Genomic DNA, 15,359 nt, shown 5'->3' on the forward strand with positions numbered 1-15,359 from the left:
CTTCTGCTGGTCACACCTCTCTTTATACAGCCTAACAACCTTCTAGCTACTGCCACCGCCTTGTCACACTGTTTCGTCGCCTTCAAATCCTCAGATACTATCACCCCAAGATCCCTCTCTCCCTTTTATCATTTTGGTTGCTTTCTTTGAACCTTTTCTAATTCTGCTGTATCTTTTTTTAAATACGGCAACCAGAACTAACTGCATTACTCTAAGTGAGGTTGCACCTTGGAGTGATAGAGGCATTATAGTATTGTTGGTCTTATTTACCATCCCTTTCCTAATAATTTGTAGCATCCTGTTTGCTTTTTTTGGCTGCCGCTGCACACTGAACAAAAGATTTCAGCGAATTATCTGCAGCAACACTTAGACCTTTTTCTTGGGTGCTGACCCCCATGGTGGACCCCAGCGTCAGGTAACTATGATTTGGATTATTCTTCTCAAATGTACATCACTTTGTGTTTGTCCATATTAAATTTCATCTGTCATTTGGATGCCCAGTCTTCCAATTTCCTAAGGAATTCCTGCAATTTTTCACAGTCCACATGTGGTTTCACAGCCTTGAATAGTTTTGTGTCATCTGCAAATTTAGTCACCTCACTTGTCATTCCAATTTCCACATCATTTATAAATATGTTAAATAGCACTAGTCCCAGTACAGGTCCCTGAAGCACTCCACTATTCACCCCCTCCATTGAGAGGAGGTTGCATTCAGAAAGTCACCCCCAGAATAAACATGGCAGAGGGAAAGGTCATCTAAATATAGAAAACCACTTAAACTCACTAGGCACATGAAAAGTAATGAGCACAAATGCTCGTATTCTAAGTAAAAAGGGTCAAGACTTGCAAGCCCTGATATTTGAAGAAAACTTGGATATTGTTGCTATTACAGAGATGTGCTTCAATGATTCCCATGAATGGGATGTGACCATACCGGCTATAATCTTTTTGGGAAGCATAGAGAGGACCGAAGAGGTGGAGGAGTGGCGCGCTGTATGTGAGAGACAGTATCAGAGCGACTGAAATGCGGGGAATCTGGGGGAAGGAAGAAGCTTTATGGATTGTCCTGGAAAGAGAAGATGGAACCTGTATCCACACGGGGGTTATCTACAGACCTCTAGCACAAACGGAGAAGCTAGACAAGAATCTGATAGAAGATATTCAAAAGATTGGTTTGAAAGGGAAGGTGCTACTGTTGGGAGATTTCAACTTGTCTGATGTGGATTGGAACGTCCTGTCTGTAGAATTGGAAAGAAGTAGGGAGAGCATAGATGCCTGTCAAAGTGCCTTGCTCAGAGAAATGGAAATGGGACTTGATATACCGCCTTTCTGAGGTTTTTGCAACTACATTCAAAGCGGTTTACATATATTCCCACGAGGGAAGGGTCGATGCTGAATCTAGTGCTCACAAATGGAGGAAGTGTTTCCAATATCCGGGTGGATGCCCACCTATGGTTTGATATAAGGGCAAAGGTTTAGTGCGCACGCACAAAACTCAAAGTACTGGATTTCAGACGTACTGATTTTGATAAAATGGGGGAATATCTGAAGAAGGAGCTGTTGGCATGGGAAGGTATAGGAGAAGTGGAAAATCAATGGTCCAAGCTAAAGGCTGCTATAAATATGGCAACTGATCTTTATGCGAGGAAAGTAAACAAAAAACAAGACAAATAGGAAGCCTATATGGTTCTCCAAACAAGGAGCTGAAAAAAATTATTTATTTATGGCACTTATATCCCACATTATTCCCATCCATGGGCAGGCTCAATGTGAACAGAAAAAATAAGAGCAAAAGAGGCTTTGTTCAAAAAATACAAGAGAACGCAATGAGAGGATCATGGAAAAGATTATCGGATGAAACTCAAAGAAGCGACGAGGGAAATATGGCTAGTAAAAGCACAAGCAGAAGAAAAAATGGCTAAAGATGTAAAGAGAGGTGACAAGACCTTTTTCAGATATATTGGAGAAAGGAGAAAAGATAGGAATGGAATTGCAAGACTGAAAGATAATGAGAATGACTATTTGGAGAGTGATGAGGATAAAACAAACATGCTAAACAACTACTTCTCTTCGGAGTTCACGGAGGAAAGTCCTGGAGAAGGACCATGGGTGGCTGCAAAAGGAATATCTGGGAATAGAGTGGATATTGTGCCATGACAGCAGATAAAATCCGGATCGGTCCATCCAGCCTGCCCAATAGTCACAATCATTATCAATTCATGATTAAATCAACAATGAATGTGATATTATATACTTGATTATGGTCTTTCTTTGGCATTTCTGGGACATAGACCATGGAAGTCCGCCTGGCCCTATTCTTATGTTCCAACTTCTGGAGTTGCTGTCGAAGCCCACTCCAACCTATTCATCTTCTCATTTGTGGGACACAGACTGTAAAAGTCTGTCCAGCACTGTCCTCATGTTCCAGTCACTAAAATTGCTGTCTAAACCCTTTCCAGACCATCCTAAACCAGATTGCCATATATGAGACACAGACCGTACAGGTCTCCCGGTATCGGCCCTAGTTCATCCCACCACAGTCACCATCTAAGTGTCACGCGACACATCCACACACATGCAGCCATTTAAGTTTAGGTTTTTTATAACTTCAATTTTCTAATTAGAGATCCTCTGTGTTCATCCTATTTCTTTGTGAATTTCATCACCATTTGTGTCTCTACCACTTCCTTAATGGAGACTTCCACATCTGTGCTGTTATAGCAAGGAGGAGGAGAATGCACTCAAAGAACTTGGTACTCGGTCTGTGAGAGGCTGGTGCAAGTGCAGCATACACTTCCACGAGAACCCACAGGAATTGCTTCTGTCCCCACAGGAACCCCACAGGAACTGCTTCCGTCCCCACGGGAACCCCGCAAGAACTGCTTCCGTCCCCATGGGATCCCCGCAGAACTGCTTCCCGCGAAACCCGTTCCCGTGCAGGTCTCTAATCTGAAGTCTTTCTCCACTTTTAAAGAGATGACCCTTTCAGAGATACAGAATACTAAGTGGAGAATTATTGGTGAATTATGATCGTGGTCTCCACGGATTCTTTGAAAGTGATGTAATTGAAATCACCCATTATTATACTGTTGCCCAGTTTGCCAGCTTTCCTAATTTCTGTAAACATTTCTTCATTGGTCTGTTCATTCTGTCCTGGCAGACAGTAGTACAGCCCTACAAGAATACTCCTTCCCTTCATACATGGAATTTCTATCCATAATGATTACACGCTGCTGTCTGTTTTTTGGGATCTTGCCAGGTATTTGTGATCTGGCTTGATGGACCTTTGGTCTTTCCCAGTATGGCAATACTTATGTACTTATGTAGAATGTTTATTTGATTTGATTCTATTCCCCTCCCCCTCTAACTTGATTCCCTCAATCATTGCAGTATAATTTGTACCCTGTTAATACAGTGTCCCATTGATTGTCCTCTTTCCACCAAGTCTCTGAGATGCCTTTTATTTCTACCTCATCATTTAATGCTATATGACTTTTCCATCTTATTTTTTAGGGTTCTAGCATTTGTATAGAAGCATTTCAAATTGTGTTTTTTCCTTGCATCTGCAAGCCGCTTAGAAGTTGACAGGGATAGTGTGCATCCTTTACCCTGCTCTCTCCTTAAATAACCCTGGCTTTCTTTCGCCATTGTTGAAACCTCTCTATCGGGATTCCCTAAATGTCCTGTTTCAAGGATACTCCACACAGAACCATGCACTCCTGGGTGACTGTCGGCTCCCCCCCCCCCCCCCCCTATTTTAGTTTAAAAGCTGATCTATCTCTTTTTTTAAAAGTTAGCACCAGGAGCCTGTGTCCATACTTTCGAAATAAGCTCCCCCCTTTCCCAGAATTTGTAATGCATGAAAACTATGAGTGGGGTGGGTAGAAGTGAAAGCAGAAGGATGACAGCAAGGGAGGAGTTAAGAGAAACCAAATAGTGATCAGTCTTGGACAGGGGTTCTCAACCTAGTCCTCAGGACACACCTAGCCAATCAGGTTTCCAGGATATCCACAATGAATATTCCAATGCGTATTCATTGTGGGTATTCTGAAAACCTGACTTGCTAGATGTGTCTCGAGGACTGGATTGAGAACACCTGGTCAGTGGTATCATAAAAAAGAAGCCAGGGAATGGAGGAATGCCTCTGGTTGTAACTAGATCTAAACAATGACCTGTGCAGTATGTTGGAGTGATAGAAAAGAGTGCAAAACCCAAGTCATATAAAAGTTTGAAATCGGACTGTAAGCGAGAAGTCATGGCATCCTCCTGAATGTTAACATATCCTAATAGCAAAAGAGAACTTGGGCACAGAGCAAATTTGGCCGATGATGAACTAAGATTGTTCGGTGAGTTCGAAGACAAGGTGGGTCAGGTGACAGGGCATTTGACCACTCCCATACTGAACAGGTTCTCAGCAAAATGACCAAGAAGATACCATCCCCAGCTCATAGCTCAGACCTTATCAGGCACGTAGCCAGACCTCACTTTTGGGGGGGGGGGACTGATCCCAAAGTGGGGGGGCACATTTTGCCCCTCCTCCCTTTTGCTCTCTTCCTCTTGCCTCAACCCCACATACCTGAGCTGGCAGGGGTCCCCAAGCCCCACCACCAGAAGCCTTCCTCCAGTGCTGTTTGCTGCTATGTCACCTGTCCTGCTCCCCCCCCCCTTCAGTACACATGCTCAGTTTTAATGAAAATGAGCATGCGCGAAGCCTCATGCATGCTCAATTTCACCAAAGCCAAGCATGCGTGCGGGGGGGGGGGGGGTGGGTGGGTGGGAAGCAGGTAAGGCAGGTCAATAGTGAACAGCGCTGGAGAAAGGCTCCTGCTGGCGGGGCTTGGGGACCCCCGTCAGCCAAACCAGCAGACCTTGGAAGGCCCGAATCCAATTTGGGGGGGCTCAGGCCCTGGACCTTACATTTAGTTTTAGCCAAAATGAGGCTGAGAGGTAGTCTGTGTGTTACTTTGAAATTATGAAAAGAATTTGAGACCACTGAAAGAAAAACCAAACACTTCCCAGGAGTGATTGATCTCAGGTTGGTTTATTTATATATACATCAGTAACTCACCAACATATTTCTTCAAAATTTGTGAATGTTTGACCTGTCTGATCCATAGGAACAGCTCCCAGCTTCAATGATACAGATATCAAATATCCTTCTTAGAATTTTGAAATATTATATTCCAGTGGTTCCAAGTGCATGTTCATAAGCGTGACAAATCGAAACAGTGATGGATCTATAGAATCAGTATTGCAAGTACATTTTAAGCAAGGTTGCAGACTAGCTATGAAACTCTTCCAAATACTTTCCATGAATTTTAAAAGACACATATTCTGAATTTTTCCAAGGCCTTCAATTCAGTTTTCCATACAGCTATGAAGCGGGCTGAGCAGTCTGAAGATGTCAATGAGCGAGTCTTCAATCTGACAGAATGTATTACTTATTCTGCTTTCCTATACACCAGTCGAGGACTTTTTGAAAAAGATAAGCTCACCTTCTTGTCTCAAACAGCCTTTCAGGTAAAGAAAATTATATGGTTTATTAATATTTAAAAAAAAAAAGCCTTGACATGTATTTGTAAACTAGGTGCCTATTTACTAAGCTGCACAGTTATTAATGTGGCATTAATGTAGAGTGGGGCAAAGAATGGGTGAGGAATGGGCAGGGAATATATGTGACTGAATAAGCCTGGTGGTATAGCAAATTTTAAAGCATATCCTGAAAACTTTAACTGGCTGGTGGTTCCCCAGGATAGGTTTGAGAACTACACTTCTCTAAGGATAGGGAGATGCCTACTGTACTTGAATATAACACACCTTAAACTACTACTGACAAGAGGTGAGCAAAATCCAAAATAAATAAATGCAGTAGAGTCAAAACAATGCAAATTTATTCCACAAAACAAACAAAAAGAGTATATTGCCACTGGATTTAAATAAATATGGGTGTGGCATTCTTGTATACAAATTTGTTTGCAGCCAGCTGAAAGTATAGGCGTTCTCTTGCACCACCATTTTCTACTTTGCTTTATCAGGGGTCTTTTTACCATACTGCAGTAAAAAGGGCCCTACGGTAGCGTCAGTGGCTGTTTTTACCGCAGCAGGTAAAAACCCCAAAAAACACATGTCCATGCGGCAAGCTTGCACTTACCACGTGGCCATGCCAGGGGAGAGCACTTGCCGCCACCTGCGATATATTTTTTTAAAAATCTACAGCGCCAGAAATGGCGTTTGCTGGAGGAGGAACTACTTCTGGCGGCCGGTGGTAGTTCCTGGTTGCCACGTGGCAACCCTTTAGTAAAAGGGACCCTCAGAAGAAGGCTAAAGTCACCTGGAGACAACAACAAGGTGGAACAGTGAGGCAATTAGTCAAATGAAGCCAATCCAATTAAAAACACCAAGAAGTCTTTAATGCTGTATTCATCAACTAGACTTCATTTGATCAATTGCCTCACTGTTTCACCTTGTAGTGTGCATACAAACATGTTGGGGCACACTATTGCAACCAGAATGCTGATATGTAGAGCTGTGAAGAAAGATGAAGAAACGAAGAGTAGTAGGAGGAAAAGAAGTGAGCAAAGCAGGGAGGAGCCAAATGGGGGCGTGACAAGATGGCGGCATAGAAGGATCGTGGGAGAAATGCTCTGCTGAAGTTGGAATCTAAACATAGATTTTCCTAGAGATATGCCACATACTAAACGTAAGGGGACTGTGAGAGTGGTGCCCCCACCCACCTCAACCTCCTCGCTGATCCAGTCACGCATGGAGCGCTTTCTCACCTTGGCACCCCAAAAAGTAGGGGAAACGGATCCTGTAGTGAGGATATCCAGAGAAGGGGATTCCACACAAGGAGAGGAAGTTTCCCTTTCACCACCAACGCTGTTTCCTCCATGTCCAGCGGCGACGGCGGCGGCCCTAGAGGAATCCCAGCAAGCCGACGGAAGTAAGGCATGTGGGATACCAAGCGAGGGCCTAGCGGCGCAAAAGTCACCGACGTCTGAGTTTAAAACCTCGGAAAGAAAACCGGAGGTAAACTTAGAATCGATATGGCTGAAACTGAGTAAAATGGATCTAACCCTGCAAAAAGCATCAGGTGAAATCGCAGCTTTTAACCTTAAATTTGAAGAATTAAAATTTACTGTAGATTCAGTTAAGACTTAGCAGCAAAAATTATAGGTCTACAACATGATGTTGAACAGTTGCAACAATTTAAACATTATACCGCAAAAGATAATTTAGATCTTCGTCGTGAAATAGAACAGATTGAGAATTTTAACCAATGATTAAATTTGCGACTTCTGAACTTCCCTAAACTCCCTGGAACTACCCCTATTCAATTACTTAAAAGATATTTGAATGAAAATTTGAAGATTCCTCTTGAAGCAATTCCCCCTTTAAATAAAGCTTACTATATTTCAAATTCCAGAAGAGATGAAGGAAAGACGGGAGAAGCAATAAAAACAAATATTGATTTAAACAATATCTCAGCAATATTGGAACAATCTTTGGATCATACCGTAGAAAGATCAACACTTATTGTATCATTTGTTTTTGAACAGGATTTAAACTCGGTAATGTTACTTTAAGAACTCAAATGTCCTTTTTGGAGCTGAAAAAGTTTGGATATATCCTGATGTCATGAAACAAACCCAACAAAAGAGGAAATTATTTCTAGCTATGAAGAAAAGGACATTAGAAGTGGGGGGATCCTTTTTTCTAGCATATCCATGTAAGTGCATTGTAAAATTGGGAAAGACGAAGTATGTTTTTTACTCACCAGATCAGATAAAATCCTTTCTAGATGTTAAACAGCTGAAATAATAATATCTTTATTAATAATAATTTGGAGGTAAATACGCCGCTAAGTTTGGATAACTTAAGTTGTGATTTAAAATCTTCTCTGTTCATTTCACCCCCTACCATTAAAATTGTGGTCTGAGGAGGCGCAAAATTATTGTTTGGACTTAGATAAGATATGGCTTATTTTTTTATGATTAGATAAGGATGCTTCTATTATTGATATAATTTACCTAGAAGAAAATGTCTCATATATTTTTACATATTTCTTCTTAATTATGTTATCTCTTCTCTTAATTTTGTAAGTTTTTGATTTGGCTGTATTGCACAACAAGTGTGTATTCTTGTTAATAATATGAATAAATAATTATATTTTTAAAAAAGTGAGCAAAGCAGCAAAAGGGAAAACACAATGTCATTAGCAACTGGGGAGAAATGGACCCACACCAGCAGTCCTACACCATCTTTGGAACCCAAGAATGAATCCAATTGCTCTGGACTTAAGAAAGAGGAGAGCGATCTATCATCTTTTGAAGAAGATTTAGGGAGTGAAAAGAAATGGGCAGGGCTGAATTTGAAGGCATTGAATTTCTGGGTTAGCCACTGACTGTGAGAGTTAGCCGGGCTCCCTCCTGCGGTCTGAATATCGGGCCCTAGTTGTACAAATTCATAATTCCTAGAGCCAATGACTAATCCAGTGGAGAGACTGAGAAGGAACCAACTTCATCTCCTATGTACAAATTCATAAGTCATGAGGCTAACATCTAAATCCTGTGAACAGACAGAGATTTAGGGTGTCATGCCATGATTGTAGAAGTCATGGTCAGTTTTGGTCATTTTGATGTGGCAGACCTGAGGAGGAAGTCTGGCTGGTGTTGCAACTTGGAGACTTGTTGAAATTGTCTGGTTCTGAAGACTGCTAGTGGGATGGAACTGTTCTTGCCCACCCCCCCCCATTGGGAGGGATTTTGCCCACAATGAGGATAGTCTGGGCTTTTGTATTACGGTGTAGCATGAGCTAGGGACTGAAAGTTTATGGAAGAGAAGGTAGTAACCTTACTGATATAAGTAGGGATGCTGGCTCAAGCTATTTACAGAACATGGGCCAGGTACTTCCTTAGATTGTGAAGCTCCCAGAAGCAGGAATTTACAGCTTGTGAGACGGGACCATCTAGCTATGAGAGTTTCCAAGTTTATTGATAGCTTCTACCCCTTTCCTCCCCCCACAGCAAATTAATGTCTGGGCAGCTTACATTCTAAATGTAAAACAGGAAGGTGTTGAGAGAGCAGAATGATAGGGGAAGAGGGGATGAAGTACAGTATTCGATAGGAAATCTGGGTGGGAAAGCACAAAAGGATGGGGTTGTGCGATTCAGACTGGCAACCTGTGCTCTCATAAGTGCAATACTAGGCAGTGTTAATTGTAGGCATCAGTGAAAAGGAAAGTCTTGAGGTCAGTTTTGAACTTCTGAAGGGAAGATGAGAGTTGAAGATGAGGTAGCAATTTGTTCCTGAGCTCAGGACCTTAGTCTAAGAAAATGGATTGTTGTCTGATATCATAAATAATTTCCCAAAAAGTAGGAACAATGAGCTGGTTCTGGTGAGATGACCTAAATGTAAGAGAGGGGCAGTAAAGGGTCAAAAGGCGGGATAGGTATGCAAGTTCACCAGAAACATGGACTTTGAATACAAGGAGCAATTTGATGGGTCAGTGGTAGCCAGTGTGCTGCTTTTAGCAGTGAAGTAACATGATTATGTCCAATAATTAGTTTGATGGCTGTGTTTTGCACCAACTGTAAACATCTTGAGATCTTTCACATGAGGCCGTTTGTGTATTGTATTGCAGTAATCAAGCTGGCTAATTATTAGAGAATGTATGAGGATATTAATAATGAGGGATATAAGAGGATTTTCACAGAGCAAATAATACAAAGTTTGTAGAATGAACGTTTAACTACAGCAGAAATCTGTGGGGTAAATGAGAGTGTAGAGTCAAAAGTGACCCCTAGAATTCTTGTGTTATGTACTAAAGGGACTCAAACCGAACAGAGTTGGATAGGTGTTGTAAACGTTGCATCAGGTTGACCTGTAAAGAGAAGGAACCTAGATTTGTTAGGGTTTAACACAAGCTTATTTTCTATTAACCAGTCATTTACCTTGGCTAGTCTGCTGTTGATGTTTTATATCTGTAAGGAGTCTCACGGGTCCAGTATGCATAGTACCTGGATGTCATCTGCGTAAGCTTATGGTGCAAAATCAAGGGATTGTTTTAGTGTTAGAAGGAGTTCAAGAAAAATATTGAAGGGTTTGCAGGTGAGAACTGATCCCTGTGGGATCCTGGATGGGGGTGAGAAAGGTTGTGACGTAGAACTATTGGTTTGAACTGTGTAGGAACAATCAGACAAATAGGAGGAGAACCACTGGAGAGCAGTGTTTCATAGTCCAAGCTGATGAAGCCTGTCAAGAAGGATGACATAATTGATGAGGTTGAATGCTGCTGATAAATCAAAGGAGAGCAGAAGTACTGATTTGGATTGATCCAGATAGGGGAAAAGGACTTGATATACCATTTTTCTGTGAGTCACAAGGAGCTGCAGTGGGAATTGAACTCTGTTCCACTGGTTCTCAGGCCACTGCACTAGCCATTAGACTACTCCTCTACTCCAGATGATAGTAAATAAAAGTGGAAAGACCAAGCAGAGATGTTTTGGTACATAGGTGCCAGCTCTGTGTGTGTTTGAGCTCCCCAGTATTGGGCAAACTCCTTTATTGTGACCAGAGAACTTTCCCTTGTTTTTAACTTAGTCCCCCCCCCCCCCCCCCCCCCCCATTGCTATTGCTTTTCAGTAGGGAGAGTGGAGCAGTGTTTGGGTGCCTCCAGTGTGGAGGGAAACCTCGAAAACAAAGCAGACCTTCTGCACTGGTAGAGGAAGGCCTGCATCGCTCACCAATTGCCATGTCAGAGCAGGTCCACATGAGTGGGAGGCACAAAGTATTCAGCCATTCTCAGTGCTGTCCCACCTGAAGGTGCTGTCAAAAACACTACACAGTGCCCAGGGCCAATGCAGCCCTTCTTTCTGTGCATATTGGAGTACACAAATTCTGTGCATATTGGAGGGCCACAGCAGCTCCACACTACTCCGAGATGCTGTGGCCCTGCCCATGGTGCAGACACCTGGTGCTCGCTGAGTTGTTGACGGGGCTATCCTTGGACCCCTTCTTTTTTCAATCTACACCTCTTCCCTGGGCTCGCTGAACTCATCTCATGGTTTCCAATATCATCTTTATGCTGACGACACCCAGCTTTATCTCTCCACACCAGACATCACTGCGGAAACCCAGGCCAAAGTATCGGCCTGCTTATCTGACATTGCTGCCTGGATGTCCAACCGCCACCTGAAACTGAACATGGCCAAGACCGAGCTTATCGTCTTCCCACCAAAACCCACTTCTCCTCTTCCTCCACTCTCTATCTCAGTCGATAACACCCTCATCCTCCCCGTCTCATCTGCCCGCAACCTCGGAGTCATCTTCGACTCCTCCCTCTCCTCTGCGCATATCCAGCAGACAGCCAAGACCTGTCGCTTCTTTCTCTTTAACATCAGCAAAATTCGCCCTTTCCTCTCTGAGCACACCACCCAAACTCTCATCCACTCTCTCATTACCTCTCGCCTCGACTACTGCAACCTACTGCTCACTGGCCTCCCACTTAACCATCTATCCCCCCTTCAATCCGTTCAGAACTCTGTGGCACGTCTTATATTCCGCCTGGACCAATATGCTCATATCACCCCTCTCCTCAAGTCACTTCACTGGCTCCCAATCAGGTACCGCATACAGTTCAAGCTTCTCCTTCTAACCTACAAATGCACTCAGTCTGCAGCCCCTCATTACCTCCCTACCCTCACCTCCCCTTACGTTCCCACCCAAAACCTGCGCTCACAGCACAAATCCCTCCTCTCAGTACCCTTCTCCACCACCGCCAACTCCAGGCTCCACCCTTTCTGCCTCGCCTCACCCTATGCCTGGAATAAACTTCCTGAGCCCTTACACCAAGCCCCCTCCCTGCACATCTTCAAATCCTGGCTCAAAGCCCACCTCTTCAATGTCGCTTTTGGCACCTAACCTTTATACCTATTCAGGAAATCTAGACTGCCCCAACTTGATTGCCCCTATTTGACTGACTGTACATTTGTCCTTTAGATTGTAAGCTCCTTGAACAGGGACTGTCCTTCTATGTTAAACTGTACAGTGCTGCGTAACCCTAGTAGCGCTTTAGAAATATTAAGTAGTAGTAGTAGTAGTACCCTGCAGCAGCACAGATCTTTGGCGCCAGCAGTCACAGCGCACTGAATTTGTGCCACCCTTCTAGCAGCGCAAACCTTTATATCGTATTACATACATAATACTGCTTTTGGTGTTCAAAATTTTTCATACAGGGCTACCTGTGTTTTTGTCACCTTGTCTACAGTCTTACATTCCTGGATGAGCCCTCCGATCTAACCAACAGCCATTGTTATCTGTTCCTTCGCTGCGCACCATCTTCCACATTTCGGAAAGTAACATTTAGCGTAGTGGCAACTATACTGTGGAATAACTTGCCCATACTTTTACATTTGGAGACTTCTCATCCTTCATTTAAGACCTTATTAAAAACACATATCTTCCAGTCATCTTTCACCAGTTAAACTTGTTTTCCCTAACTGTGGATCTGCATTAGCCTTTGGGGCCTTGTGAGATACAGCAGGTTTGCTTATTTGTTTGGTCTTGCTCTCTATTCCTTTTATTGTTTTATTGTTTTTTGCTTATTTTGCTTTTACTATAAAATTGTAAGACATAATTTATTGTACTGTGTGTTACATTGATTGCATTGCCTTAGGCGATTCATCAAATAAACATTACCTTGAACCTTCACCTTCATCGGAGGCTGTGGTGAGTAAAATCCCCAGGGAGCCAGAGACTTTTATCTCTCCAATCACGCAGTCTTCAGCAGTGGGTGGGTTTCTCTGGTTAGAGTGTAGCCCCACTGCTGTCAAGAGGGAGGGCAGCTCAAGCAGTGCCCATTTAAATGTGGGGTGGGTTCTCTTTGGAGCTTGAGCCAGCATTGTTCAGCTGATTCAAAAAAGAGCCCATTTCTTCTGCCTCCAGTCCCCACTAAAAGAACCCAATGGTGTTCCAGGTGGGATGCACCTAGGGAGGCTCGCTGTTCGAGGCAGGGGGACTACCTGCACCATGAGAGTTTTGCCTGCTTGTTCCTTAAGAACTGGCTGCATCTTAGGTCTATAGGCCAAGCAGAAGGTCAGCAATTCAAGCAGCCTTAGTGTGGGCTTGCGGGAGAGAGATCCCTAGAGATTAAAAGCATGTCTCCACCTTCACCAGAGGACGAGGGATGATCCCAGGAGGATCGTGTTCCATTCTTGTAGTTCATCCTGCTGATTGTCTTGCATTGGAGGGGAGAGAGAAAGAAAGGAAAATTTACTTTAAAAGAGAGAGGAAAACTAAATATAAGAGAACAGGAAAATCCGTTTTCATGGCCGGGCAGATAGAATAGACTGAGGAGGAAATGGGTGGGTATGGGGGGGGGGGGGTCTGCACATGCTCAGAATGGCCTGAAAAAGGGCTCTTCTGAGCTTTAGGAGAGCTAATCAGTCCATGGTGACATCAGATGATGTTACCCATGTGTGGCTGTCTCATCCTGCTTGTCCATGGAGAAAAGTTAAAATTTAATGCCAAGAAGTGCAGAGTGAAGCATTTGGGGTGCAGAAACCCAAAAGAGAAATACTGGATAGGAGGGGAGAGTTTAATAAGCTTCACTCAGGAGAGAGACCTTGGGGTGTTGGTGTCCGAGGATCGGAAGGTGAAGAAACAATGTGACAAGGCGACGGCCGTGGTCAGAAGGATGCTAAGCAGCATAGAGAGGGGTATAACCAGGAGGTGTTGATGCCCCTCTACAAGTTGTTGGTGAGGCCCCACTGGGAGTATTGTGTTCAGTTTTGGAGGCCGTATCTTGCTAAAGATGTAAAAGACTGGAAGCGGTGCAAAGAAAAGCTACAAAAATGGTTTGGGATTTGTGTTGCAAACTGTACAAGGAGAGACTTGCCGATCTGAACAAGTATACCTTGGAGGAAAGGAAAAAAGGGGTGACATGATACAGACGTTCAAATATTTGAATGGTATTTATCCGCAAATGAACCTTTTCTGGAGATGGGAAGGTGGTAGAACTAGAGGGCATGAATTGAGGTTGGAGGGGGGCAGATTCAGGAGTAATGTCAGGAAGTAATTTTTCACGGAAAGGATGGTAGATACGTGGAATGCCCTCCCACGGGAGGTGGTGAAGATGAAAGCGGTAATGGAATTCAAACATACGTGGGATAAACACAAAGAAATCCTGTGTAGAAGGAATGGATCTACGGAATCTTAGCGGAGATTGGGTGGCGAAGCTGGTAATTGGAGAGTAAAACCAATGCTGGGTGGACTTCTACGGTCTGCACCCTGATCGTGGCTGAATAGATATGGATGGGCTGGAGTGTAAATTTTAAGGGGCTTCGACGTTAGCTTCAGAACTTTTAGTACAGAAATAGTGCTGGGTGGACTTTTACGGTCTGCACCCTGAGAAAGGAAGGGACAAATCAAACTCGGGTATACATTTAAAGTAGCACATACCATGTAAAATGAGTTTATCTTATTGGGTAGACTGGATAGACTGTTCAGGTCTTTATCTGCCGTCATTTACTATGTTACTATGTAACTATGTAAGAGTAAACAAGTTAAGGGACGTGGATGCCTGGAATGTTTTTACACAAAAATAATCCTTGCATTCTAGATGCCCTACCCATCTAAAATAAAGAAAAAGCATTCCCTCTCACTATATGTTTGTTGATTTTCCTTTCACACTAACTCAACCATGCCTGTTACACAGCAAGTCCCATATGTAAATAGTGAACATGTATACTGCTAACCTTAATGACCTTTCCTTAATCTTGTGCCCTGTCAAGATTCTTCTGAGGAATAAAGACATTGAGCTGCAAGAACTGGATTTCTTACTGCGGTTCCCAGTTGAACATGCTTACAAGAGCCCTGTTGACTTTTTGACTGCTCAGTCATGGAGTGCTGTTAAGGTAATTTTGAAGACTGTTTCTGCAATTGCTTTGCCATTTGAAAATCAAGCTTGGCTGACTGTGTGGTTTTAAGGCATGTGCAGCAAGTCTTTTAGGCAATTTAACTGTAGTGGTAATAAAATGCAATATACCATTGTGTTATAGTATAATCAGCTAACTAGTCCCTTTTCATAGATTTATTTTGCAGTGTGTGAAAGCTGCTAATTTTGGAATTGCCACAATTTGAATCTTAATATATTAAAGCAGTAACAACAGCGAACCCTTAGAGAGCTTTACAATCCCTCATTAATTTAGAGGCAGATTGAAAAAATAATAAAATACATTGTACTGCAGTTCAACACTGTTTCTCTGGCCAGTTTGGTAAATTAGAGAATATAGTATTTAATAGTTTGATAGCTTTACATTAAATTTCCTGTTCATCAAAATTACTTCTCCATTCCACTG

The 15,359-nt window shown here is 43.0% G+C and overlaps 1 protein-coding gene across 1 annotated transcript in view; it reads left to right on the forward strand.

The window, feature by feature from the left end:
• Positions 1 to 15,359, forward strand: part of DNAH11 (dynein axonemal heavy chain 11) — a 708,797-nt gene that overhangs the window by 603,157 nt on the left and 90,281 nt on the right. Inside the window, exons 67-68 of the mRNA XM_030201723.1 lie at positions 5,350 to 5,520; positions 14,793 to 14,915. Coding sequence (XP_030057583.1) covers positions 5,350 to 5,520; positions 14,793 to 14,915 — 294 coding nt within the window. The remainder of the gene's footprint in view (positions 1 to 5,349; positions 5,521 to 14,792; positions 14,916 to 15,359) is intronic.

Source organism: Microcaecilia unicolor, chromosome 1 (assembly GCF_901765095.1).
Source record: "Microcaecilia unicolor chromosome 1, aMicUni1.1, whole genome shotgun sequence".
Lineage (NCBI taxonomy): Eukaryota > Metazoa > Chordata > Amphibia > Gymnophiona > Siphonopidae > Microcaecilia > Microcaecilia unicolor.